We start from the raw sequence: 24,776 nt of genomic DNA, 5'->3' as shown, positions 1-24,776 counted from the left end.
CACCCAGGGATATGACAGACCACGGAAAAATGTTGGCCAGCGGTGCGGACAGGGCGCCGAATTTACGTCCTCCGTATCCAGATCACGTGGTCCCGGCCTCATCATCTCTCCTCCCCCCTCCGCCCCCCCCCCCCCCCCCACCCGTCGTCCCTCTTCCCAAAACTGCCTTCCAACGCATGTAGAGACAATGCATCCGACGCATAATTCGGCAAAATTCGGTTCTCCACGCGCTATGTTCCGCGAGTAACGCGCATACGCCGCTATAGCTTCGTCCCTTCCTTTTCCGTCTCCTTCGCATTGACCGTCGCCGGCGTTGGCACGCTCTGAGCCTCGTAGCGAAACGCAGGCGGGTCAGTGGCCGGCGGCCTTCCGCGCGGGCCGCGGGAGCGTGATCGCAAAGACAAAAGCACGCGCGATCACCTTCGCGGCGCGGACAACGCGCAGAACCGGGTCGAGCCGGTCTCTGTTTCTCTTCTTTCGCCCCGCTTATTTTTTTTACTGATTCCTACACTTCCTCCACATTCCGGAACAGGCTGATACCGCACGGCACTGCTTTCTTTTCCTCCGAAGTTGCTCCACAAGGCGCCAGAATCTGCTCTGCATAACAACTTATTACATCATTGAGGAAGGAAATGACGGGGTTTGCCTTATCAGGTACAGAATGCAAAAAAGAAGAAGAAAAAAATAACGAAATATATGTCCGGAAACTGTGGGAGCATGAACGTGGAAAACACACCGTGGTTTACCGGTAAATTGGCGGAGATATCCTAATGGGAGCATCAAATGGTGAACGATATGCAAGGCGTACTGGTGCATGCTGAATACGTTTCGCTGCCTTCAGGGTCATCCCGTTTTACATGCTACATTGAATCTCTTGTGAAGGCACGTGCCGCGCACCAGCTGCAGGGTAGGTCCACCAAACACAGACTTCGGCGTCGCCCCTGTTAACGTGGTTATGGCTCTGCAGCCGTCCAAGCAATGTTGGGAGCGTATAGAGCCAAAGAGAGCTTCGCTTTAAAACAGCTCATAATGGGAAACAACTAGAGTGCTTTACAGCCCTAGCTAGCACAAGAGAATTCAAGAGCACATCTTGCCATCTGATTAAGTGGCGCCATATATCAAATCCATCTTTCTATTCCCGTGCGGCTGCTTGTTCGCACAGCAAGTGATGGCTGTTAAACAGCGACGGCATGACCAACAATTGCGTTGAAGCTACTGTGTTTGTCCAGCTGTGTAGCGGAAGTTCTGTTGTCGAACACCACTCGTTGTAGGTTCGGCTCTCAACAGTGGCGACTGCGCAGCTATGAGAGCGAAATTTAAAAAGAAGAGAGAGGGGATAAGCACCATGCAGTGAGAAATGGGTGTGCGGTCATTGTTCATACACTGTCCCAAAATGCGCAACAGCTGCACTAGACAAGCCAAATCTTTGCGATCTAACACATATCAAACATTGTTTCCCCGCATTCGCAGCCCGCCTCTTCTCGACGGCCTAGGCGCCACGCTACCGCCTTGCCCTGCGATGCGGGTTGAACGAGGCTTCTGGTCCACGTATGTGGGCGTGGGTTTGAATTCCACTTCTGACACTATGTTTCGTTGTTGATCTAGGAAAGACACGCACGAGCCAGTTCCGAGCAGGGAAAAGACTCCTTGGTTTATTCAGTGCTCGTATTTAAAGCTAATAAGGGAAAGAGTGTTGAAGAGTACAGAGGAGAACAGAAGAGTACAGAGTGTGCGTGGCGATAAGTGCCGGCGTCGAGTGAATCGTGACAGGCTTTGATTACCATATCGATACACCGTCAACGATTTTATCACTCAAACAATAGCTACTCATGACGCGTTATGTGCCACCAGTCTTTTATCGCAATAGCAATTATATGGACACTTTCGACGGGGTTTTGCTGTCGCAGTCGCCGTCATGTTCAGTATAAAGTCTAAATCGATAACATCGCCCCGAGCATCGAATGTTCTACCCGCGGGTAAAAGCGCGCGAGCGGGGCCGACGATCGCGGCTGAAGCAGAGATAAAATGAGCCGGCCATTTCCGTCGCACAGAGGGCACATGCGATAACATCACCCCTCTTTCGAGGCCTGCCCCGTCTATTGCTCCTCAAGCAGAGAGGAGCAGTCTCCCGTCTTCTCTTGGGCAAAGCAGCATGGACGGCGGAAGAGAGGGGGGGGGGGGGGGGCTGCATTGCTCGAGCGGCAAGTGTGAACTTTGGCCATAAGGGTGCGGTCCCGAGCGCTGGCGCACGCGCTATCTCGGCAGACATTACCAAACGGCTCCTATGCCCTCCTTACGTGCTGTGCTCTCCCCGCTTCGTGTTGAGACAACAGACTTCACGAAAAGCGCTTTACACCCTGGAATACCCTTATTCTCTTACGCCAGCGTTTTAGCTGTTAAAGCCGAGCTCAAACGGGCGGGTAAACTTGTCCAGCAAACAAGTTTAAACTGCGCGAAGAAGACAACACGTGAGAACACAGAAGCACGCACACACACGAAGCGCAGCTTTGTTGGGCTAGTTGGTTCATAAATTCAGCAGACAAGTTCAAACTAAGCGAAGAAGACAACATGTAAAAAATTCGGCAGATCCCACGAACCGTGGGAGTCGATGTTATGCGAAGCATGCGCGCGCGGGATGGTGACTGCAGCGTAATTTTTCACATTGAGCCAAACGTTAAGGAATGACGCTAGAGAAATGTTTAAGTGGTAGCGCACACTCATGCTGATGAGTCGCATATGCATTAGTAACCAGTTGTTTACAGTTGCCTTGCGATGCCAACAGCAACATGGGTGTTACCATCACCAGACGCGGTAAGCTGATATGTAGTGCTCATATTCTTCAATACTGGATAGCGCGAATCCGAACAGCACAAAGACGAAACACAAATGCACAGGACAAGCGTTACTCGCAATTAAGCTTTATTCAGAAAAGTTCCCCTAGATATACACACAGCCAAGTGGCACACGCAGGCGCACTGCACGTACGTTACAGTCACAGTTGCAGTTGGGTTAAAATTGTTATGCTATCTGTTATGACGGGGGCGCACCCACGTTTCTCCAACCCGTATGTGTAGGAGGGGTTCTTGACAATTCTTGAACAAGGTCATCATCACTGTGATCAGTGAGCACCAGCAGCTCGGCCGGACTTGTTAATCGGATCCGTTCGTGATCGCGGCTACGAGAGGTCTAAGTGTAGTGAAGTGCGAGGTATACATATAGTACAGCTAGGGGAAATCCTTGATGCCTCATACGATGAAATGATCTATGACGCCTCTTGTCCTGCACGTGGCAGCGAGGTCTTTGATGTCCTGTCCGCATTCAAGTCATCTTTCACGCAGTATAAAGATCAGTCGTTGTTGGGTCTTGATAAATCAATGTTGAATTCACCGATAATGATGAGCGGCCTGGTTTTCTCGGCAGATTTATTGTAGGAAGCATTGACCCCGATTTTTGCGTAATCGACGTGGTCCACGTTGCGGACCACGTGAACGAGTGCATGGTAGTTTCCTTGTGACCGCCACGGTGGTGTAGCGGTTACGGTGCTCGGCTGCTGACCCGAAGGTCGCGGGTTCGATCCCGGCCGTGGCGGTCTCATTTCGATGGATGCAAAATGCTAGATGCCCGTGTACTGTGCGATCTCGGTGCACGTTAAAGTATACCGAATGGTCAAAATAAAGCACCTACAATTATTATTATTATCACTTTCCTTGCGTGTCAATGTGTGTGTTCGCGTTCACTGTGTTGGTTGAGACTTTGTGTCACCTGTGGCACATACCCGCATAACATAAACTCTGGTATGCGGGTATGTGCCACACGTGACTGAGAGAAAGGATTTCATGACGTACGCGACAGGTATTTTGAGTTATTCATGTCATGACCAGTGAATCGTGTTCACCATACACTGATCCCCTGCTCTGCCAATTTTGGTACATTAGAAGTTATGGAGACGACCATGAGACCGCTCAGACGTAGGCGGCTAGATAGATAGATAGATAGATACGTAGATAGAAACGCCCAAAGTGCCCGAGGTTCGCTAAGAAATGCTTCGCATTTAAAACGTAGAAACACACACTATACCATACATAGCATAGCCATGTATGGTATAGTATAGCAAGAGGTGGAAAAGAGAGGGGAGGGTGAGGAGGAGGAAAATAAGAAGGAAGAGTAACGCATAGTATAGCGGATGCGAGTTGAAGAGCGAGGCCTGTTGGAGTTTGGAGACATGCAGGTGGTTAAACGGAGAGGAGGTTCCTTTAGTGCTAAACCATGCCCATGTTCGGCTAGCTTTGCATCACTTTGCATTTCATCACTGAGGCTTCCCCTAAGCTTCGCCGTACATTGGCCTTTACGATGTTAGCTCAGTTAAAGTCACGCATAAATTGTAGGGTTACGCGAGGTCAGATCCAAAAGAGTTAGCTGCTAAATTTCCTTCGAATAGCATTAGAATTTGTCGCTATCGCGTTCATCGCTTCGCCCATGCAGCAAGACTGTGGTATTTTAAATCCGGCACTGATACTGCACTTTGAGTAGCGCTGCATGCTTTTATTGCAGTTCAGCTCAGGCAAGTCGGGTACCGAATGCGACCTCCTTTTCAGGAGTGTTTCGCGCAGCCAGCCTCAGGCTAATGTCACGTGTACACCAACGCCTGCCGGATAACGGAATAAGAAAAATAAATGAGAATAAAAAAAAGTTAAGGCTGCTTCACACTAGTGGTGCCAAGCCTGAAGGAAGTGCGGTGCTGGGCGGCCTTCTTTATTTCTCTTTATTTTTCTCGTTCTTTCTTCCTCTCTTTCTTTAGCTCTCATCTCTATATTTTTTCTATGTCTTTTTTCGCGCTGTTTGTTTCTATTTCTTTCTTTATCTCTTTATGTATTTCTTCCTCTTCCTCGCTCTTTCTTTCTTTCTCTTTCTTTGATTTCCTCTCTTTCTCCCTTTTTCTCTTTCTTCCCTTTCTTTTTTTCTATTTCTCTCTTTCCTTTCCTTTTATGCTACGCTTTACTCTCTCCCTTCCTCCTTTCCCCCTCCTGAACCTCACTTCCCTTTCCCACACCCTCACTATGCTATATCATACTATACTGTACTATACTATACTATACTATACTATACTATACTATACTATACTATACTATACTATACTATACGATACTATACTATACTATACTATACTATACTATACTATACTGTACAGTGAACTCTCAATTGAGTGAACTTCAAGGGACCCAAGGAAATAGTTCACTTAACTGAAAGTTCACTAAACTGAATATTCACTAGAATATGGAACAGCATTGGACACAGCAGACATTACAGTCGAAAGTGTGAAATGCAATTTATTTTGAAAAGAAATCTGTAATTTTCATTTGGACTGGTGCCCTTGAAGCGCAAGAAGAGACAAAGCTTTCCAGAGAGTCTACGTTTCTGTGCCCTGCCTCTGGCGCAGCTTGTTGCTGAGACACGGTCTCGCAACTTTCTAACATACTCTACCGCCTCGGCTAGAGTTACAGGATTTGAACCTCCCTCAGCCGTTACGACTTCCTCGTCGCACTCTTCTTCTTTTGGTTGATGTTACAAAAGCGCACGGCGCGTGAAATGCGCTGTTGTTTCCCGAAATGAAGATGGCCGCACAGTACCGATGATGCCGATGAGACAGACAAAAAAAGAAGGGGCGAACTGATGCGCACGTGGCTCGTTTTCGTCACCCGAACGGCCGCTTTGCCTCGGCGGCACTGCATGCACAAGTGATGTCGCGCCGCCGCCGATGGATGGGCGATTTAGTGGCGGCTCGCATCGGCTATGCCAGTGCTGCAGTGCACAAAACTTCGTTGAATTGATTTAAAAAATGAGCCTGGGTCCGCGGATCAAGTTCGTTCAACTGAGAAATTCGGTATTCTGAAATTCGTTTAACTGAAAGATTTTTGCATAGAATGCATAAGGAAATCGCCGGGGATTTTCTAAAAGTTCGTTATTCTGAAATATTCGTTAAACCGACGTTCGTACAAATGAGAGTTTACTGTACTATACTATACTATACTATACTATACTATATTCTGCTCGCGTGCCTGGATAGCCGAGTGCTTACGACGCTCGCCTTCGGATCGCGGGTACGCGGGTTCGAATCCGGCCTCGCCAAGAAATTTGTTGGTCAAGAATCTCTTTATTTCTTTCTCTCTATTTCTCTCTCTATCTCTGTACTCGTTCTCTCACCGATCAGAGTTATTGCATCCCACACCGGACAAATCGGCGCACGTGTTCTGGGAGCGAAGCAGAAGATGAAGAAGATGACAAAGAGAAAGAAGAGCACGACGAGAGCGCGTGCCGGTTCATGATGATGCTAGCTTTCTGTTCGCTCTACACGGAATAACGGTCGGCTTAAACAGCTCAGCTGTTAAAATGTAGCAATGCGGCAGGAAAATCGCGCCGTTAACGCGCAGCCAGTCGACTCCAAACTCACTGCCAAGTGGAGCTGCGTGCATTGCTTTCTGTGTCTGTTTACTACGCTATTATTTAACTATACTTTAAGGGTCAGAGTCCGCTTCCGGGTGTTAAAGCGTTAAAATTATTGCTCGCGTATGTAAGCGCGTAGAAGATTAGCCATTTACCGAGAACTATCTGGAACGTTTAAATAATGCTCCATTGTAATAGGGGGCCCGTCGCGGTGTAAAGGGAATCGGGAGCGGTCACGCTCGTATGTTCCCGAGCGATAACATCGAAAGAAATGTACACAAACACAACCACGCGTACTTCGAGCCTGGATGTACTTACTCTACGAGATTTGAGCACAGTACGTGTCGCACGAAAGGAGCTCCAGGTTGTGAGCAAATGGGCGCGTCTCTTTTTCATTTGTGGTGGAAGATTCCGCTTCTGACGTTTTCGCTGGGACTTTGCGCACTGCAGAGTCGAGAACACCAACGGTGATACGGCCCTCAGCGAGCACTCAACCTAATCATGATTGTTTCGCGCTCAAGAAGACCTATCAGTACACTTTATCTTTACTCTTTATCTCCGCCACATGAGGTCCCACAACCTGCATGTACTGTTCAGTCCTGCGAGCGTCACAGCTGTCTTCGTGGACATATGACACACTCTGGATGATATATATATTGCACAGATGACCAATCAGCCACATGCTCACACTTGGCGCAACCTTCAGTCATAACTACGTCAGCCTTATGATTTAGTACAGACAATGCTGGGTATGAACACCAATACTTTCTTTTTTTTTTTGGGGGGGGGGGGGGGGTATTTTATGCAGCACAGTCTCTTTAGAACTAAGCCTTCGGGCTTTCCTGGCATATAACGACTTCATCTCTTCCCGATAGTGCCTTTCTAGAAAGTTCGGTGCTTCGTACTCAATGATAATCTGCGCTCGGTGCCTCGTAAAACAGTTTATACGCATGGTACGGACTTCATATGTGCTAAACGTGCCGGAGCGTTCGTTACATCGGCCGTACCGTACGCATGGATCAATATAATCGAACCTAAGATGCTCTTATGGATTTGCATGTTCGAGTTACGATGCACAGAAAGCGATATGCCCCTGAATGCGCGCTAACTTCCAAGCTTCACGGCTGCAGAGGATTCATTGGCGCGCCGAAGAGTCGCTGCACCCGTTTACGTAAGCTGTAATTAATCATTGCTGTCCTAACGCGACCTCTACAAGGCTCTAGCTACGCAGCGCGGTTAAGACCGAAGCAGATGCGACGAAGACGCTCCTACACTGGGGTGAATTAATAGATGCGGGCTGTGCATAATGAGTATCTAAACTATTGAAAATGATTCGAGTTAAACTACCGCACCTGCATGATATCTTCGTTAATGACATCAACGCCGTCAGCACGAAAAATGAAAACACATAAAAGGCCCAGAAAACGTTGCGTGTGCCGTTGCCATGTAACAAGACAAGCAGGCTCATTTATTTCCCGCGCGGCAACGGCGCTAATGATAGGGGTATAGAGCGATGATAACCAACCCAAGCCGTTCTAATATCCGCAGCCGAGTACCGTCACGTCCTTATATGAAACCGCTGTCCTCCCCCATTTCGTTATAGTGGTCCACCATGCACGATGCGGTGGGCCAAAGCGTTTCTGTTACACCTCGTCCGATTCGACGTGGCAGCCGACCTGCTCTTCGATCACCGTCACGCTTTATCGGCGTCATTTCCTGGTCGCCGGTCACGCCATCCCATTTACCCTCTTCGCAGTCGCGTCGTATTCGCACGCGAACGCTTTCGATTAAGGCGACTTCCGCGCACGGAAAATTTGTTTGACGACAAATTAAGGCCTCGAAGTCCACTTTGTCTTTTTAAGGGCAGTACGTAGGGGAGAATACAGTGGGCGAGGGGAGGGGGGTGCTTTTTTTTGGGGGGGGGGGGGGGGGGAAGGAATGAACTATAGAGAGGTCATATCAGACGGGGTGACGGTGTCAAGAGGAGCTCAATTAGGCCATGTATATCAAGGAATCGCTCGTCGCGCAGCGAATGCCTCTTCAAGAAAAGGAGGACTACCCTTGTCTAGACAATACTCTAATGGACGTTGTGAGTGGATCTTTAGGCGATGGGCCTGTGCACTCCGCACCACTGCGTCGCGCCCACGTCGCGCCTGTGAGAATGCGGTTCAACAGCGAGATAAAAACGGGGCCGATAAAGTAAAGAAAAACGTGGCGCCGGGCAAAGTAGCGTGCATCCGCGGAAAATCTTTGCTTTTTTTTTTTTGGTTTCCCGGGGGCACTTTCTCCGCAGGCCATCGTCGTCTGAGACTCGATGCTACTTGGCCGCCAGTGGAAGAAATGAGAAAGCGGGGAGGTCGGCCAAACGGGAACAAGGGCGCACTTCCGGGCGCCTCCGGAAGCAAAGGAGGAGAAGGAAGGGTCCTTCGAGAAAGAGGGGCGCGGTCGGAAGTGGACGCTCGAAGGCACTCCGCCGCTGCAACCAACGCCACGGGGCCGAGTCCGCCGTCCACTCGGCCGCCGCCAGTTGCTCGGACGCGCGGCGGCGACCGCTGGCGCAACGCGCGAAGAAGCGTAAACGCACGCTGGCCTTCTTCCACCTCTGTTTGCGGTGCTCGGCCGCGCTTGGCAATGAAGGGGGATTGCTGTGCAAGCCCCCCGTCCCCCCCTCAGTCTGTTTGTTGTATCACCATCTTCGTGAGCTGGCCCCCTGCAAAACCATTGGACCATGTCGCGAGGTGCGCTCGCTGAGAAGGGCCATGGCTATTGCTTCAGCTGTGACTGGGACAGCCGATCGTGCGTGGCCCGCCGCGTAGTGCGAGAATGCAGCGGGCTCTGTTGTTGTTTCTATACTGTTCATTTGAATGCCCCACGTATTTCGATGTTAGAACCACCGCTGCAGAAGCTTAACTGAGGATGCCCGCGCGATACGCTTTCTTAACCGAGTAGTATTACTGTCGGCCGCATTGACACCCCCCTCCCCTCTCCCCTTTCTGTGCTCTTCCTATAACATTGCCACGTGTTTTAGTCGTTAATGGTGTCGGATGCAATGGTGTCTCGCCTAAGAGAGTTGTTGCTCGATTACACGACGGCATTTTAGCGTCCGAATATATTCCTTTCGATGCAGTAGGTAGCCAGGGAAACTGTCAAGAGAGAAAATATCGCGGCCTCTGTCTAAACACATAGCAAATGGATGTTGAATGTAAAAGATGCAAGCCCGCTAAGCGTATGCATTTACCTCCAGGTCATTCTTCAGTACTCATTAATCCTCTGGCTATCTAATAGAGAAAAGTTTTGCGCGAGATGGCCAAGTTAAACTCGCGCCGCAAGACTTCAGGAAGGGGGTCTATTGATGCACACTGTGACATCCAATTCTTGTGCTCTGCCATAACATGCATTACGCGTACAACGCTATTTTGGAGCAAAGCACAGGGAGAAAAAAAAAAGACTGCGCCCTCATCATAACGTAATTTATAGCGTATCTCTCCTAAGCGCGGTTCTAAGCGACGTGACGTCACCATGAGGGAATTCCTTTCTTCGCATTGTCATGCTGCACCGCTGTTCACAATAGAACGTGAGCAGCACGGCACGGCAAATGAGAGCCGCAGACATCCACAATGTGTAGGAGGTTTCACGAAAAGGCCCACATCGCTGCCTTCCTCGGAACTTATTAAGGGGGGAGCTGTTAAAGCCGGCCGTAATCTGTCCAATGCGAACAAAAAACCTCGGGCGGGTATGCGCCATAGGAATTGGGCAAGCCTCACTACCGAGTACAGCAGGGGCGAGCGTTAAACGAAAACGAACACGTTAAAGAGAGAGAGCAAGAAAGAAATAGAAAGAAAAAGAAAAATAGAGCGGGGTAAGGAAAGAGAGAAAAAGAGAGAGAGAAAGAAAGCAACGGAAAGAAAAAGAAAGAAAAAAATGGAAAGAAATGAAAGGAATAAGGACATTAAAAAGATAGAAAGACACAGAAAGACATAGCCAGCGAGAGAAAGAGATAGAAAGAAACAGACACAAAAAAGAGATAGAAGAAAACAGAGCAAGACAGAAAGAGAAAGAAAGAAACAGAGAGAGAGAGAAAAGAAGGAGAAGAAAGATAAAGAAAGATAGAGAGAGCGAGAAAGAGAAAGAAATAGGTAGAGAGAGAAAGAAAGAAATAGAAATACAGTAAACTCTCATTTGTACGAACGTCGGTTTAACGAATATTTCAGAATAACGAACTTTTAGAAAATCCCCGGCGATTTCCTTATGCATTCTATGCAAAAATCTTTCAGTTAAACGAATTTCAGAATACCGAATTTCTCAGTTGAACGAACTTGATCCGCGGACCCAGGCTCATTTTTTAAATCAATTCAACGAAGTTTTGTGCACTGCAGCACTGGCATAGCCGATGCGAGCCGCCACTAAATCGCCCATCCATCGGCGGCGGCGCGACATCACTTGTGCATGCAGTGCCGCCGAGGCAAAGCGGCCGTTCGGGTGACGAAAACGAGCCACGTGCGCATCAGTTCGCCCCTTCTTTTTTTGTCTGTCTCATCGGCATCATCGGTACTGTGCGGCCATCTTCATTTCGGGAAACAACAGCGCATTTCACGCGCCGTGCGCTTTTGTAACATCAACCAAAAGAAGAAGAGTGCGACGAGGAAGTCGTAACGGCTGAGGGAGGTTCAAATCCTGTAACTCTAGCCGAGGCGGTAGAGTATGTTAGAAAGTTGCGAGACCGTGTCTCAGCAACAAGCTGCGCCAGAGGCAGGGCACAGAAACGTAGACTCTCTGGAAAGCTTTGTCTCTTCTTGCGCTTCAAGGGCACCAGTCCAAATGAAAATTACAGATTTCTTTTCAAAATAAATTGCATTTCACACTTTCGACTGTAATGTCTGCTGTGTCCAATGCTGTTCCATATTCTAGTGAATATTCAGTTTAGTGAACTTTCAGTTAAGTGAACTATTTCCTTGGGTCCCTTGAAGTTCACTCAATTGAGAGTTCACTGTAAACAGATGCAAAATAGAGATACAAGAAACAGAGAAAGAAAGAGAAGAAGAGTGAGAGAGAAACAAGGAAGGTCTCCCAGCTCCGCTCTTCCTTCGGGCTTGGCACCGCTAGTGCGAAGCTGCCTTAATTTTTTTAAATTCGTTGTCCCTGTACAACAGATTGCCGATTAATTTGTTGGGCCATCTGCGAGCCTCTCGGTTAGCTCAGATGGTAGAGCTACGTACCGCATCAGAAAAGTGTTGGCACCTGGTCTGGTGTAAGGACCAATGCAGATGTACTTCAACTGCGCGGCTTCATTCTTTAACTCCTTGTACCTTTGTTGTACTGTCACATGGATGACGATTCTTCCCTTTCAACCGAAGCAAAGTGTCCGATCACATTCGGCGCAAACTCAAATGCGTGTATAGGTCGAGTGGATTTAGAACCCGACTTTATTTGTTGCATTGATTGTTTTTGTGCAGATCAGATTTTTCAGAAAAATTTGTCAAGCTGCATACCATACTTTAGCGAGGCGTGCTGTTGGGCTAGTCGGTTCACAGAATCGGCAAAATTTTAAACTGCGCGAAGAAGGCAGGACGAAAACAGGAAAGCATGTTAGTGTGTGCGTCTGTGTTCCTGTTTTCGTCCTTTCTTCTTTGCGCAGTTTAAAATTTTTGCTGATATCAGGCTTTACTTAACAGTGTGCTATGCACAAGGGAAACCGGTTGCGCGTCGACAGCGCATAGCATTCACCAAGCGATAAGACGTGAAAAAAAAAAAAAAAGAAGCTCTATCCTTTCACTGCGGCCGCAGTGAGGAGCACGGGAAGCGTGAAATTGGGTTTCCTGTGTCCACCAGCCCATTGTATAACATGTCCAGGACCGCTGTCATCTGGCCGCCTTCTGCCTTCAAGCTTTCTCATCTGCTCCATGTTCTTTAAAACCGCAACAGCCGCACATAGACGGCGATCTTCCCATTTGTATACATATGGCAGCTTCATCGGCACATGCATGCTGTGATGCAATGGAGCATCATCTGTGTCTTTTCCAACCTCGTGTCTTTTCCAGCACGACGCAACAGGCTGATGAACAATACTGTGGCCACACAGAGAAAACAGTGCAGTTCGCAGCCACAGGGATGAGCAAATCTTATCTGTCATTGACGTTAAGTCATCAGGTTGTCATACAGCAATTTAAGCGACGACCTGCTGAACAAAAACATCTGGCAGTAATTTCTATGGAGAATACCATCTTTGAGGAAATTTTTGCCACAGAAAAGTATCTATTAGCTCGGCGAGTAACGATTGTCATCGGGAACGTTATAAAGAGACAGCGTGAAGCGCAAGTGCCAACGTGCCGTATGGTGAAGCTGCGATATGGACAAATGGGAAGATTGCCGTGAATCATGATTTTCAAAATTATTTTTTTCCTGCTTAAAAAAAGTAATGACAAAACTATCTAAATATGAAGAACCATTTAGTTGCTTTCGATTGAGGTATAAATCCAATTTTTAATTGGGGCTCCACATGGTGAACCTTGAGTCTCCATGTAGACCAAAATGAAGATTTTATCAGATTTTTTATTTTTGTTTCGTAAGATTTACGAACTTCCTTGGTCGAAAGATATTTTTATCGCAAAACGTATCTCTCGTAGAGTAAGTATTGATTACTCAGACGTGAAAACGTAGCTTAACTTTTTTGGAGCCTAATTTCAAACAAAGCACATTTTGCCAAAATTTCTCGAGGCGTATATAGGAGAGAAATTGCAACAATTTTATTGAACTTCGGGCATGTTTAAGAAACATCCTTGTTTAATATGTAACCCAAACTTGGTATTGATACCAGGAACGAGAGTCTCAGAATAAATTTTCTGAGGAAGAACACTCGGACGACGTTTCGCAAATTTCGTAAGCCTCCCACGTAACCGTTTTCTTTTTTTTCTTTTTTTTTGTTGTCAGAAATATTCTAGCATATCACTGTTTCCGATGTAGTAAGTAGGCACGATTTTTTTTTTCGAATACATTTGAGGTGGTCGCCAAAGTAGTTGCGACATTTGGTGCGGAATGACCCAGAGTTGAGTTTTACGCCGAAAATAAACATAATAGTTGTTGCGGAAATATGCGCCTCGCGGCCCGGGCATATTTCGGTTGGTCCGGCTACCACGGCTATAATTTTGAAAAACTACCACCGAACCACATTCTGCACAAACTGACACATTTATAAACTCCGAGAGACTACGACGACGCTATATATAATAAGCTGCAAACAGAGGAAGAGGCCACCACGCCGAACAACTAAACAAACATCCCGAGGGGGTGCCAAGACTATGGTTTCAAAATTCGAGACGCGACAAAAGTACCTCCATTACCTACAACAGCCATCGTTTGTCATCCAAATGATCTCACACCGAGGGAAAGCGAAATGCGGAAGAACCTGCCATGACGATTCAAACTTTCACTCCTATTTGTTCTTGCGTTACAGACGCTTAATCTTCACGGATGCCATCTTTTTATTGTTTCTTTTCTTTCTTTTTTTTTTTATCAAAGCGGACTCGCGCAGGATTGTCATAACACGCGCGGGTTTTCACGGCGCACAGCTGTCAACTTTCCGATGCGCGGCTAGATTAGCCGGCAACAAATGGACCCGAGACGAGTGACGAATGGCTGCGAAATCCGTAATTCGTTTTCCTCTTATACATTCTTCGAGGCGCTCGCGATAGCGTGAAAGCGCGCGAAATGACGAAGAGAGAAGCGCTCTTTTGTAGCGCTCTCACCTGCGAGACGCGTGACACGCTATAGAATACTTCACGCAAGACGCATGGGCGCCGCCACCCTGGGCCGTTAAACAAATGTTTTCATATATTTGTGTACATCGCGGCGGGAGTTAATACGGTCATGAAATTTAGAATGCGCCAAACCAACCGTTTTCGTGTTTATACGCCCACCGTAGCACTGTTTGTTCGTTTAGTTAAAGCTACTAAAACCGCAAGACTACAGCCCAATTGTGCGGCACCGAAAGCCGTCCGTACACTATATCGCGCGTCTGCCGCACTTCTGATCACACGACTGGACACGACCGGACAGAGTTCCACATGTCCGCTTCGCATGTTTGGCGCCGAGTGAAATAACGGCGTCGCTCGTTCAGTCACTTGCGCAGTGGAAAGCAATTCAACAACACATCCCGAGCTACAGCTGGTAGGTCATCATCACGAAGTAAAAACAGCACGCGCACGTCCCGAGGACAGAGCAAAGGAATATATCAGCGCCCGCTCCTCGTGTTTCTTTGCTCTGTTTTCGTAAAGTGCGCGCTCTGTTTCTTTGCGATCGTGGAAAGCAGCTTTGAAAAAAAAAAAAAGCAAGTAAGCGGAGATTTGGCCATGTCTAAACATTGTACAGTACACAGGTTAATTGGTGAGCTGAACAACTGTGATATACAGAGCGGCATAGCCTTCAAATGGCAGAATACTCCGGTGTGCAAGTGTTTTAGCTGGAACGTATATGTGAGAGGTGCGTGCCAGCGCATGCCACACTCGTTCTTGATGTATAACCACGCAGTGGCAGTGAAGTATTCAGTTTGTTCTTGCAGCACGAAACTCATTCGTTTCTGAGACGTGTGCATACAACATGGATGCATATTTCGTGGGTCAGCTGACGTTCATGTAGCATTATTTAGTGTTTTTATTTTTTTGCTTCCTGCTTCCTTTCTTTTCTTTTTTTTTTCCTTGTGCTGAGTTTCGCTGAGCAACGTCAACGAAGCCAGCAGCCTCAGTTTGTAACCTTAAAGTTCTCTTCCGCGGCGTATCAAAATGAAAACTATGGGTGTTATTTATTTATCCGTTTATTTATTATTACTACTACTTGTAGCAGTCGTAGCATAAATGCAGCAGCAACGAAAGTAAGATTTCACTTCTTCTTACTCTCTTCATGTGTTTTCCAGTATTATATTTCTCAAAATTTTAGCGGCAAGAAATCTAATATTTTAAAGAAAGGAAAACCGGGTATATATCGAAGGTTTTTTTTTTTTTTTTTTAGGGCGTCGCATTCCTAAGTTGGGAATTTTCGCTGCAACTTTGACGTGGGATTCTCGTAGACATGCAATGGTTTTTCTTTCGGACATAAACATCCTGTATAAACAGCGAAACCATTCACTGCAATATTTAATGCAAAAGACAGCCGTTCGAAAACTCTGTGTTGAACTCGTCTATTCGAATGCTCGTCAACATGCAGTCATATCCCTTTTAAACAAAACTATGAGAAACATGCTTGGGAAGTATGATGATTTACATGTCTTCAAAGCCCTTGATGACCTGCGTTTTTATATGTACTTTTCACGTTTGTGTGTCCTCCTTTGCGTCGTCGATGTTCATCATGATTGTCATTTCTCGTGTTTTTAGTAGTTCTCGCTGTACACACTTCCAACACATTAGTGGGATGTTCACTAGTAGAATCATTCACTCTTCTTTAAGAGTAATTAACATAACTGGGCAAACGTCTTGTCAACGTCGCGTTCGCTCACGGCTACCATTCGCAATGTTCACCATGCCCAGTGACGCCAGAGTTAGGCACGTTTACTATACACCGCTATATAGCGCAGTATGTCGCCGTTCACATGAATATGACGTCAGGAAAATGTGGCGCAATGTGCCACTGTCGTATTTCTTGCAAACGCGCGGCCTTCTACGGAAGCAATAAGATTGACATCTAAGCAAAAAGAAAAAAAAATTCGGCAGATCCCACGCGTTGTGGGAATCGGTTTCATTCGAAGCAGCCGGCGAGTAGTTCTATACTGCATTTTTTGGCTTTGAGCCAAGAGTTACGAGGTGCATCGACGTGTCTTTGTAAGTGTAGTAGTTCTGTGCACATTGTGGGCTTACCAGGCACGTTGACAACACTGGCGTTTAAAGTGTCACTTATGGTCTGACGTAACGTCAACACTCACGTCGTAGCACATACGTCAGTATTATCGAAACTAAGTGCACTTTAGAGTGCGATGACGTGAGTATCATACGTAACTTTCGTTAGTGTATTCCTCCGAGGTCACGAAACTCTTGAATATAGCTTGCTCAATCATAAGAATACAAATGTAATGTTTATTAGACTGCTATAAAAGCGGAGCCAACACTGGAACTACTTACGTTAACCTGACATGACGTAGGAGTACATCGTAGGAGTCATCGTAGGAGTACATATGTAGTGTTTCTTGCTTCGTTATAAAATTAGATATCCAGCACCACACCCCAACTGACGTTGTACCGACATTACACCTGCACAGGGTGTTTTACAAAGCAGTTTCTAGACCTTGCGTGGCTGTGTGGTAGAATACCTGACTGCCACGCAGAATGCTTGGGTACGATTCCTGCTGGGGTCCTGATTTTTATTATTTGCATTCGTCGGGTCAACGCTGCCGATTTCGGTTTTCCTTAACGCCCTCGCATTTAAATTACCAATGTGTGTTCTCGCCGTTCCTGGGTAGATATAATCTGCCAATCACCTATGGCGCATACCCGCATACCGCAACCCGTGGTATACGGGTATGTGCCACACGTGTCTGAAGGAAAGGGTTTGACGACGTACGCGACAGGATTTTCACGTTATTCATGTCATGACCATACAGTCATATTCGTGAAATACTCTAACCCTCCCACGCCAATTTCGGTCTACACGAAGTTAAGGAGGCGATCAGTAAAGCACCCAGACGTAGGCGGCTAGATAGATAGATATATAGATAGATAGATACGTAGGTAGAAACGCTCAAAGTGCATTGGGTTCGCTAAGAAATGCTTCGCATTAAAAAAAAGGCACCATGTTCACATAAGCGTAAAATCAATGACACCATATGCCATGACTAGCCAGTTGCTCACACAAGCCGGGGTGTTTTTATTGGCTGTATAATAGCCATAATTTTTATTATTATCATCCTTTACAAAAGGTGGCTAACTTTGGGGAGAACTCGAGCGTAACCATGATACTCGTGAAGTTTGTTCGGGACACGAAAATCGGCAATTACGGGGTTTCACCCGAAAACGAAAACTCGACTCGTGACCCAACGCACTGTGGTCACACTCGTGACAATTCAGCTACAGATCAAGCACGCATAAGCTAAGAACATAGAAGACCCATGTGACTGTTTCGTGCGCTATACAATATATAATCTGCATAGCTGCGGCCGAGCCCCAAACACCAATATAGGATAATCTGAACTTTATCACCGCGAAGCTGTATCTTACTAGGATCTTGAGATATCCTCGTCGCCGTCGACAGAACAGTTGACAGAAAACCATTAACCCTTGCCCTAATTGAAACTAATTCGCCGCATGCGTTTCCCATTGAAATTACGTATGCAAGACGAGGCTAAGTATTCATTGCAGCAAATAAAAGAACAAAACAAGTGTCAAATAAGCTGCGGTTATCGGGAAGCGGTTACTGTGGCTTACGAATCAGACAGTGACTTCACTGCATTTTTATACGCAAATGAAGCACCTGCCTAGCAAGTGATTTCATTTATATCGTGATAGCGCTATGCGATGGTCACGCATAATTAGGGTTCCCAAAGAGCAGCCTCAAAACGATGGTGGATTGCATTGGGTCATCTTCCCAGCACCTTCTCAGCGTAAACTGGAGCCTCATTTTTATCAATTCTGTCGTCTGCCGCATCGCGGGATAACGGAAGGCGATCGCTCTACAGAGCGTTGCCGCTCACTTCAAGCAAGCTTCGCCGCGCGGTCCCTTATCGCGTATGCGGCGCATTCATCGTCGTCCAAACGACTCGGTGCGCGCAGGAAAAGCTCCGAGGCGGACCTAATTACGGCGACTAGGCGGAGAAGAAAGAAATTAGAGACAGACAAAAAGGCGACAAAAACGCCGCGGGCGCTTTTTAGGACAGCGCATGTTAGTGCGTGCGAGTGCGATTTTCAGCTCATCATCGTCACCCAGCGGCGCGGAAGCAAGAGCGGGAACTGGGCTAGTGACAGAAATGTCGGGTCTCGCGTTCATACGAGCAGGGCCAAACGGTCTTTCTGCAGGGCGCCACAGGACGCTTTAGCAGACCACTTTGCATAATACGAATTCAGCTAGCCCTTATCTCGTCATCCTCGATGATGCGTGTGTGTGGCGCTCGCCGAAAGCTCCTTTCCCGTGCACCCAGAAATAATGTAGGACCTATATAGACATTTTTCTTTTTAGTGTCCCTCGAAGGCATTACCTTTTCTGTCTTTCGGGACACTTTTTCAGAAAGTATTATTTTCGACACTGCAGTTCAGAGCTGCCGTGCCCCTTATATATATATATATATATATATATATATATATATATATATATATATATATATATATATATATATATATATATATATATATATACACAGAGTTTAAAAATATGCCGATGCACTCTACGACGACGAGACCAACTGCATGCTGCAGATTAATGGATGAATTCAGTAGCACTATTATTGTGTTCCACTTAATTACTTGATTAGGCTAGATTAATTAACTAACCTTTGTAGCAACAAAGCTGAGCGAACATATTCCATTTAGAAAGTCGTATATCGGTTTCTATAGCGTCCGATCAGGCAGTTTCGAACTTCCTATCTGTTAAGTATTAGTGTTTTTCTAGTTGCTGCAGATGCCCGTGAAATACAACAAAATACCACGCAACATGCCCGCTTGCGCGACGTGACTGCAATGCCAAGATTACTACAAGGCGATAAACGAGCAGTGGCCAGCACTCGAGCGCGCAACCACGAAAATTGGCAAGCATGATTTTTTGCTCCGGGTCGAGCTTAGGTGCGCATCACTAATACGAACGTTGCTCCCTTTCTTCACAGACCGTATAGCACCTGGTGTGAGCGACGCTGGCGTGATAGACGAATCAGTCGCAAACGCCATTGGGCCTGGGTGCAAGGTGTTCGCACGCAGCGAGGGAGGGCCTTCCAGCCAGAACATTTCGGAAGGCAAGCTGCCCGTTGAAGCTTGCCATCCGCCTGAGTGGAAGCCACGCCGTTGGTGACGTTCCGTTATGTCGGGGTTTACGCGTTACCGTGAAAAGCGGGTTGTTGCACTGTAAACACATCCGCGGCATTGCTTGATGGCAACCCTGGTGTGCTCGTATGTGGAGTGCGTGCAGATGAATGTACTTGCGTACGCAACGGTGACTCTGCCAGATGTTATCGGCACCACAGTTTGGCCTTCGCAATCCATATCGCGCTAAAATTTTAAAAGCGGCGATTGCTCCCTACGATGTAAACAGAAATCAGTAACACACGTTGAAGTGCTCCGCCATTTTTGCTTGCGTTTATTGCTCTTCAAATTTCTTTGCTTGCTTCCAAACTGGAGGAGACGATCATCTTACACCGCCCTGCCTACCATCTCCCTCCTATCTCTAAACCATGTCACACACAGGTGCGCGCGACTTATATGTGCGGAAGGAAGCGCGTTAATGCGCAAATATATCGGTTCGCGACCCCACGAACGCGGCTGGCGCCATCGATTCCTTCTTCGCAGCGTAAAGCGATACACCATCGCAGTGTGTGCGGGCGCGCGGACGATTTCGACAGGCCGTGCCTGCGCACAAAGCCTAGTTGCCTACTTCCTCGGCGGCGACGGCGAGTATTGCGTTCGACACACTGAGCTCCGTGTTTGCCAGGTCACACAGCACGGGCCCCCCTTAGATATTCAAAAGCGATCTGGAATGCACGTGATATTCGGAACAACCGAACAGCAGCAAGACGAAGCAGCACCGACGCGTTACCCCGCCCAGTCGCTCCCCCACAGGCTATAAGTCCCCTGCACTCAACAGGGCGCGACGTCGGCTTGCCGGCCGGCAGTCAGGTGTGCGCGGCCGGTGCGTAAAACGGCCTGGAATGCGCGCACTGCTTCCAATGCTCGCACAGGCCTGAAATGCTGTCAGCGCTGCGGTGCCGACGTCACCCTCGCTGTCTGGAGCGCGGTAAGCGGCGCTCTCCGGAGTACCCTCGCGCCGTCTACCGGAGGTACGGTTTGCTTCGAGACGAGTCCTTCCGAGGTGTGCTGAATAGACAGGCTGCTGCTGCTGCTGCTCGGGGCTTCTCGGTGTAAACCGAACGCGGCCCCTGCAGTAAGGCGATAGGGCACGCGTTGCGATAAAGAGCGCGACTCTGTCTAGTGGCCCGCGGCGAGCGCTGAACCACTCCTTTGCACGGGCTATAGTGAAACGGATAAGGCTCGAACAACGATGCGAGGCAGCGCAGATCCGGGAGACTGTAGCGGTCTGCTGCGCGCTCGGACGTAAGCTGTGTAGAACGTGTGACGTCTTCTCGCACCACAGCCGCATCACTCTGGCCGTGTAGACAGGAAGGTGACGGAGCATGTACACCTGTTATACGGGTATACACTGTTCGCGTTAGACGTCGCTGACGCGCGCTCACCATAAGACGGCCTTTTTACGAGCGGCGAAGGCTGTAAAACTGTTCAAAACACAGCGCTGCGTCATTGCATAAAGTTGGCAATGTTAGCACACCGCTACATGGCTTCGAGCACACCTGTTAGCTAGGACTGGTGCAGTGATGTTGGCACTATAAAGGCATAGTCGGCGAAACCGTCTTTGAACATACATTCCCGATGCGTGAATGCTCGAAACATGTAACGACGCCGGCATCCTGTAAGCTGTCTGAAAGACGCGTTCTCCTGACTTGGAGTACCGTTCCTTGAGAAGCCAGCATGCAAGTTCTTAAAGCCTAATGACGAACAGAAAGTACATGCAAATTCATTGTATTCCTCGTTTAAGACGAAAAAATACAGTACTGAGTTCACGTATGACATAGAGAAGCACAGCTTTGACTAAGCGAACTTGCAGGTGTTTACCAGTACCACGAACCGCATTTCACTTGGGATACCTAGGCAGTCATAAGGGCTGTGGCACAGTAAATGATGGCACCTGAAAAAAGTGCGACGCGATCAGGAATAAACTTTAGCTACATGCGGCTGTCTTCATTTCTATATATAAAAAAAAAACACACCTCAGTATAAATGCCAAACGGCCCCATGTATGTCGCATCGTACGATCAGCTACAGCAGTTTCCAGTTCATGTCAGGGCTTCCGCATCAGTGGGTATACGCGAATGGTCACTTATGCGGGCAAATGACCGGCTTCGGTGCGTCCACAGGTTCCCACCCCACATAAGAGGAGTCGTGTTAGCAATGTAGGGTAGCGAGCTTCCCTAATCGTCACCGCAGTTCCCTTGGCTCAGTGTAACAACTTGCGCCGAGTGCACGAGTTAAGCGAGTGCCGGAAGCCTCGGCACGCACTTTTCTCTTGAACATCAGCGTTACGAGCTAAGGTATCGGCCCCTAGAGGAAGAAAAATCATTCGAAAGAAGAAAGAAACACTCGTTCCTAAAGAGAACGCACATAACGGGAAAGCTTCCCGCCATCCCTGTAAAGTTTAAAGCTTCCGCACAAACGCGCTCACAGTGGCTATACGAAGGACTCGAGCGCACTCACATTGGAAGGCCCATCGCTTGAGTTGGCGTATGCCGAAGACCACCTTGAGCAGGGCGTCACGGCAGTCCGGAGACACCTCCAGCTCGGAGCTGCGCCGTATCACCGTCGGCAGCACCTTCCTGATCACGCTATCCACCAGGTCCTGCAGGTTAAGTTCGAACTTGGACCACTGCTCCAGTATCCGCTCGTTCCTGGTCTTGTTGGGCGGCGCGGGAGTCGTCGTGCCAGCGTCCTCCGTGGTGGCGGCTGCTCTCTCTCTGATCTGACCGATGACGTCGCCGATGGAAGGGTCTGCAACCGCGGTGTGGGCCATGAACGCGGCCGCCAGGAGTAGCAGGAGCATCGACGGCATCTGGACGACTCGGAGCAATCCGGGCGCCCGGAGGAGGCCGGGATGAGGCGAGCGGTGCTGAGTTGCTGTGGCGTTGGTGCGCATCGTGCCGATGGTGTCCTTCTTCTGGTCTGGGCGCCGCACCGTAGACCTGTTTTTAAGGAGTGCTGCCGGCGCCGCCGCCGCCGCCGCTTTTGCTGAGGGGGAGCGCGCGAGCGGCGCACGGATCCGTGCTCCGGATTGAACGAGCCACTCTTCCGTAAAGTTGGCTCCGCTCATGAGCAACCAGGCCTTGCTAGAAAGCGCATCCTAAAAGAGGGAGAGTTTCGGAACCGCGCGGGTAGCTGCCACTTTAATCGTGGATTATAAGAGACCACCGTATAAAACTTACATAATCATTGTCATGGTGTCCCAGCTACCTTTCCTGATTCTTCGCACTGCATTGTGCATTGTATTCCTAAACTACGCATTACACAGGGGAAAAGGAGTTAGAATCATTCGGTATCCTTTCGACTGTCGCAAAAATATGGCTTGCTCCCATGTATGAGTAAAGAAACTCACAAGTGAGCATTTTGATTTCATTTGATAAAGCATAAACCGTGCTTGCTCCCCTCCAGTTTTAAATGTAAAGACATGAGAGTTTGGTTCCTATTTTATAACGACATACTTTCTATCGCTTTCTTCATTTTTTCTTGTTATTGTTGTCGTTACTAAGTGTCGTCGATTCGCTGGTGACTGTAGGTTGAGCATAAATATACGCCTGCCAGTAATACGTATCTAATAAATGTCGCCCATAATCATATCGCGGTTTTGGCGCGCAAAACGCCACCAATTGTTAAATTAGTTTTTTTTTCGGGCTGTCAGTAGCGTAGCACAGCGCCAATATTCAGTAGCGGAAGTGATGTAAGCGGCACGTGAACCGCAAGTTCATGCTGTTCGTTATGATTGGTTGGGCATGAAGGACATACTGTGCATGCTAATTCTCTATATGTAGTCACTACCTTATTAACATCAAGATGTGTTCAACTGCCTTGAAAACTGCATAGAGCTCTATAACGTCGCGTTGCGCTGGGCCCGGTTGAACGCAACAGCACATGTAGCGCCATCTTGTGATATGTCACCTACTGCACACAGACACAACACTGAAATGGTTCAGTTCTCTTTCTTTTTTTTCTACTGCAGAGGCCTGGACAGTAACTACGTCTTCTAGCTTTTGCTTTGTTTTGTTTTTCTCCGTTCTGTGACAAGATTTACTACATTCAAGTGTTAATTAATCAGGTATGGCTGAAGAAATTATCAGTAGATGAGGCTACCAGCACTACGCTAAGTCGACCGTAAAACAGCACGTCTACGTGTTGTCGTGCAAAGGCCACAATGGGCGACTACTTCCGCTAGCAATAAATGAAACATGCGAAGGCCCCGCATAAGCGTGCTGCTATGCGGGGCCTTCGTTCTCTCGGCTGTGTTTGCAGAATATCTATAGCGACTTCAGTTCTCGTATAGCCGTCCACAAATTGTACACCGCAGTATGTCTTCCTCAACTGAAGTATGCGCCTGTGATCTGGAATGGCAATGCTCAATCCAGTAGTAACACCATTGAACGAGTCCAGAAAAAATTCCTATGCATATATAACCAGCGCTTCACTATAGAAATGACTCCTTATCTCGTCCTAATACTGTTGGATTATTATCATTGCCATCACATCACTGCCGACGAAATCGCGCTGATCTGTAATTTTAAATGCGAAGCATTTCTTAGCGAACTTCTGCGACTTTGAGCGTATCTATCTATCTATCTATCTATCTATCTATCTATCTATCTATCTATCTATCTATCTATCTATCTATCTATCTATCTATCTATCTATCTATCTATCTATCTATCTATCTATCTATCTATCTATCTATCTATCTAGCCGCCTACGACCTTGTGCTCTCCTGGCCGTTTCGTTAATGGGATGTACACCAAAATTGGTATGGCGTAACATGACTTTATGACGAACATAAATGACAGGTCATAACATAAAAACCATGATATCCATGTCATGAACGACATGATTTACATGCCACTGTCTTGGTGCTCTTGAGGCCGTTTCGTTATTCTGATATCTATCAAAATTGGTATACCGTGACAAGAGTGTATGACGAACATAAGTGACAGGTCGTAACGTGCAAATCATGACACGCATGTCATGTACAGCATGACTTACGTGCCACGCTCATGGTGCACTGGCGGCCGTTTCGCTAGCTTGATATACACCAAAATTGGTATTGCGCGACATGACTATGTGACGAACACAAATAACAGGAGTTAATATGAAAATCATGACACGCATGTCATGTACAGCATGACTTACGTGCCACGCTCATGGTGCGCTGGCGGCCGTTCCGCTAGCTTGATCTACACCAAAATTATCAATGCGCGACATGACTATGTGACAAACACAAATAACAGGAGTTAATATGAAAATCATGACACGCATGTCATGTACAGCATGACTTACGTGCCACGCTCATGGTGCGCTGGCGGCCGTTCCGCTAGCTTGATCTACACCAAAATT

At 47.6% G+C, this 24,776-nt stretch overlaps 1 protein-coding gene across 1 annotated transcript in view; it reads right to left on the bottom strand.

Annotated features, from left to right (window-relative positions):
- Positions 1 to 22,345, bottom strand: part of LOC119379583 (nose resistant to fluoxetine protein 6) — a 274,495-nt gene extending 252,150 nt beyond the window's left edge. Inside the window, exon 1 of the mRNA XM_037648887.2 lies at positions 21,885 to 22,345. Within this exon, the coding sequence (XP_037504815.1) occupies positions 21,885 to 22,320 (436 nt within the window). The 5' untranslated portion in view covers positions 22,321 to 22,345. The remainder of the gene's footprint in view (positions 1 to 21,884) is intronic.
- Positions 22,346 to 24,776: the final 2,431 nt, after the last annotated feature.

Source organism: Rhipicephalus sanguineus, chromosome 1 (assembly GCF_013339695.2).
Source record: "Rhipicephalus sanguineus isolate Rsan-2018 chromosome 1, BIME_Rsan_1.4, whole genome shotgun sequence".
NCBI classification, from domain to species: domain Eukaryota; kingdom Metazoa; phylum Arthropoda; class Arachnida; order Ixodida; family Ixodidae; genus Rhipicephalus; species Rhipicephalus sanguineus.
This window is presented reverse-complemented; position numbering and strand designations above follow the sequence as displayed.